This window comes from Zea mays, chromosome 2 (assembly GCF_902167145.1).
Source record: "Zea mays cultivar B73 chromosome 2, Zm-B73-REFERENCE-NAM-5.0, whole genome shotgun sequence".
In the NCBI taxonomy this organism is placed as follows: Eukaryota; Viridiplantae; Streptophyta; class Magnoliopsida; order Poales; family Poaceae; genus Zea; species Zea mays.
The window spans coordinates 116,967,613-116,970,529 of NC_050097.1; the positions used below are offsets into that span (position 1 = coordinate 116,967,613).

Below are 2,917 nucleotides of genomic sequence, written 5' to 3' on the forward strand. Positions count from 1 at the left end.
GTTGGTGTCTATAGCAGTCGACCGTTGGATCTGACCACTACCCAGACTGTCTGGGGCGCACCGAACATGCCCTGTTCGCTGTCCGGTGCCCTGGCCACGTCAGTCGACCATTGAGGTCTGAGGCAGTCGACTGTTGGATCCAACCGTTGCCAGACTATCCGGTGCACACCAGAAAGTCAGGTGCCATGGCCCGAGAGCGCCCGTTGTGGGCCCACCGGACAGTCTGGTGCGCATAGGATAGCTACTGTTCAATGTCCGGTGCGCCACTAGGCACTGGCTGACTGCCCTTTCTTGGATTTCTTTGCTGATTCTTTTGGGCTTCTTTTGTTCTTGAGTTTTGAACTTCTATGCTTCTTTTTATGTCTTCTTTTGAGGTGTTGCATCCTCATTGCCTTAGTCCAATCCTCTTTGAATCCTGTGAGCCCTATTTGGTTGGAACTGAGCTGGTTGTGACTTAGAAACTAAAATGTTGATCTTATGAACTTGTGAATCAGAGAATAGGCAAACTAGTTAGTCCGAATGGTTGTAAAGTTCATCAAGTACCAAAATATAAGAAATGGTTTAATGTCATTTCCCTTTCAGTTTGGGATGTTGATTTTGATCAAGGCCTAGTAGTGCGACTTAACTGAGAACTTTCCTGACTTAGTTAGACCCCAGGTGAACTCATCTTCCCCCTAGTCTAGCTACACCCTCAAAATACATGCAAACAGTTTGTTCCATGCCACTAATTTTGGTCCTATAAAAATCTCTGCCATGCAATATTCGGTTGTGGGGTTGATATAACTTATGTGATCGTTATGAGTTTTCTTCTTGTTGTGCTATATAACCCTAGGTACTGTTGTTTTAAAGTCACATTCCTGTTGGGGGCCTTCGTCCTCCGAAGGTCCTCAAAAACATAATTTAACAATGTCTTCCAAGTATGGTTTATGGACAGGTATCTTCGATTCATGTTAAAAGCATACACGATGAGGAGCTTGATCGTGACGAAGGTTGTCGTCGCTCCGAAGCTGTGCAGAAAGGAGCTTCGGCTAAATCGCAGAAAGGGGAACCGACTTAAAAGGGAAAAGGTTGTTCAGTCCTCATAGATTTTTCTATAAGTCAATAGTAAATGTAAAGGGCATAATTGTAATTTCTCATAGGCTGTGTCTTGTGCCTATAAATAGATGAACAGTACCCCCGTACTGTTCACGCTGACTTGTACTTGCTTTTGTGTCATGCCTATACTTTTTGCCTTTTGTCAAGCCGAAGGTACTTTTGTAATTCAATATTGTTTCTGTCTTTCCATAATAATATAATAAGAATGAATTAGAAATGTTATATAATTATTTATGTTGTCTCTTATATTTCATATGCTTCTTCTTTTATTACTAGGTGGATGCCCGTGCGTTGCTACGGAGTCAACATGTAATGATAAGATACGTTGAGATGTAGAAACACTATAATAAAATATATTGATAAAATACATTGTTGGAACTTAGGAACTCAATGGTACTTCTTTATCGTGCCATAGTGCCAGACACACATGACCACCATAAATATGAAGGAGAGAGTAATGGGAACCCAAGCACCTTCATGAAACTTGACAAGGGAAGCTGAGAAGTAGATTACTTCGATCGCGCCAAAGAAAAGCAGGAAACCAAGGGCATGGAAGATACTCTTGTTCCAGCAAAGCACAATAACGAGTGACATTAAGCAAGTGGTAACAAGCATGACAGTGATTACTGCCAACCCTGTACCAAGAAAAGACAGGCAAAACCACAACAATTATATATGAGATTCACTTCAATGCATGAACAAGCACTACAAGTAGCTGGGATCAGCTATATGAATCCGAGTTTTTTTTACCTTGTGCATTTGCCAAGTGCTTTGTGTCTCTGAAGCCAATAGTAACAGCCAGGCAGAGTATCATCAGCATCCAATTGATTTCTGGTATGTATATTTGACCATGCACTGTCGAGGATGTGTGCACAATCTTCACTCCAGGGAAACAACTTAATGAAGAGCACTGCTTGATGATTGAAAAGGTTCCAGTAATAATTGCCTGACTCCCAACTACAGCTGCCAGTATAGCAATCACCAGAACAGGCCATCTGAGTGTTTCTACCAACAAAGTTCATACATCAGTGCTTCAAACATTGCAGGTCTTTTTAATAGAATTCTATAATAACAAATTACTTTAATAATACCATTTTATAAAGAAAAAAAGACAAGGGAAAATAAAGAAACTACCTGGTACTGACACATAAAATCCAATATGATAACTGCTCTCGAAGTTGTGATGTTGTGAAATAAAAGCCGCTTGTCCCATATAAGCCAATACAAGTGCAGGATAAACCACATATATGAATGCAATCTGTCAGGATTTTTTTTGAAAACGTTCAGAATCGGATGACAGTTCAACATTTAAATTTTCCTTTTTCAAGTGTGGTGAGTAGCTAGCACAATCAAGATTCAGAGATGACACAAATGTCAATATCTCATGAAATGCAGGGATGTCAAGGATAGCGAGTATAATATAAAGAATTACAGATATGCTGACAGCTTAAACATGCATCGAGTACAGGTACTTAGTTGACCTTTCAAAGAAATCAGTAATTAGTGTTTGCATGAAAATTTAAATCTTCCCACCCTATAATTAAAAGATTTCAGTCAAGAGGCAGATGCTTTTAGGAATGATTTTACTGGATCAGGAACTGACTCAGCACAAAATTCCTAAGGAAAGAAACAATGTGGATTAAAAAAAGTAGTTTAAATGTTAAGGACAATTAGAAAATTATACTGACGGTTCTTAGAGTGTTACAATTTTTCTACATTTGCAATAGTGTAAGTTAAGATGGTGATATGCAAATACAATGAAAATAGGAGTTTTAATGTGAGTCGTGTAAACATCTGGAGTATCTTGTACAAAGAATAAGAA

General features: G+C 39.2%; 1 protein-coding gene across 1 annotated transcript; it reads right to left on the bottom strand.

Annotated features, from left to right (window-relative positions):
- Positions 1-1,474: 1,474 nt before the first annotated feature.
- Positions 1,475-2,347, bottom strand: LOC118476349 (potassium transporter 25-like). Its single transcript, XM_035965334.1, has 3 exons — positions 2,230-2,347; positions 1,846-2,100; positions 1,475-1,730 (listed from the first exon to the last, which is right to left on the bottom strand). Exons 1-3 carry the CDS (start codon positions 2,306-2,308, stop codon positions 1,483-1,485), a joined length of 582 nt encoding a protein of 193 aa, XP_035821227.1. The 5' UTR covers positions 2,309-2,347; the 3' UTR covers positions 1,475-1,482.
- Positions 2,348-2,917: the final 570 nt, after the last annotated feature.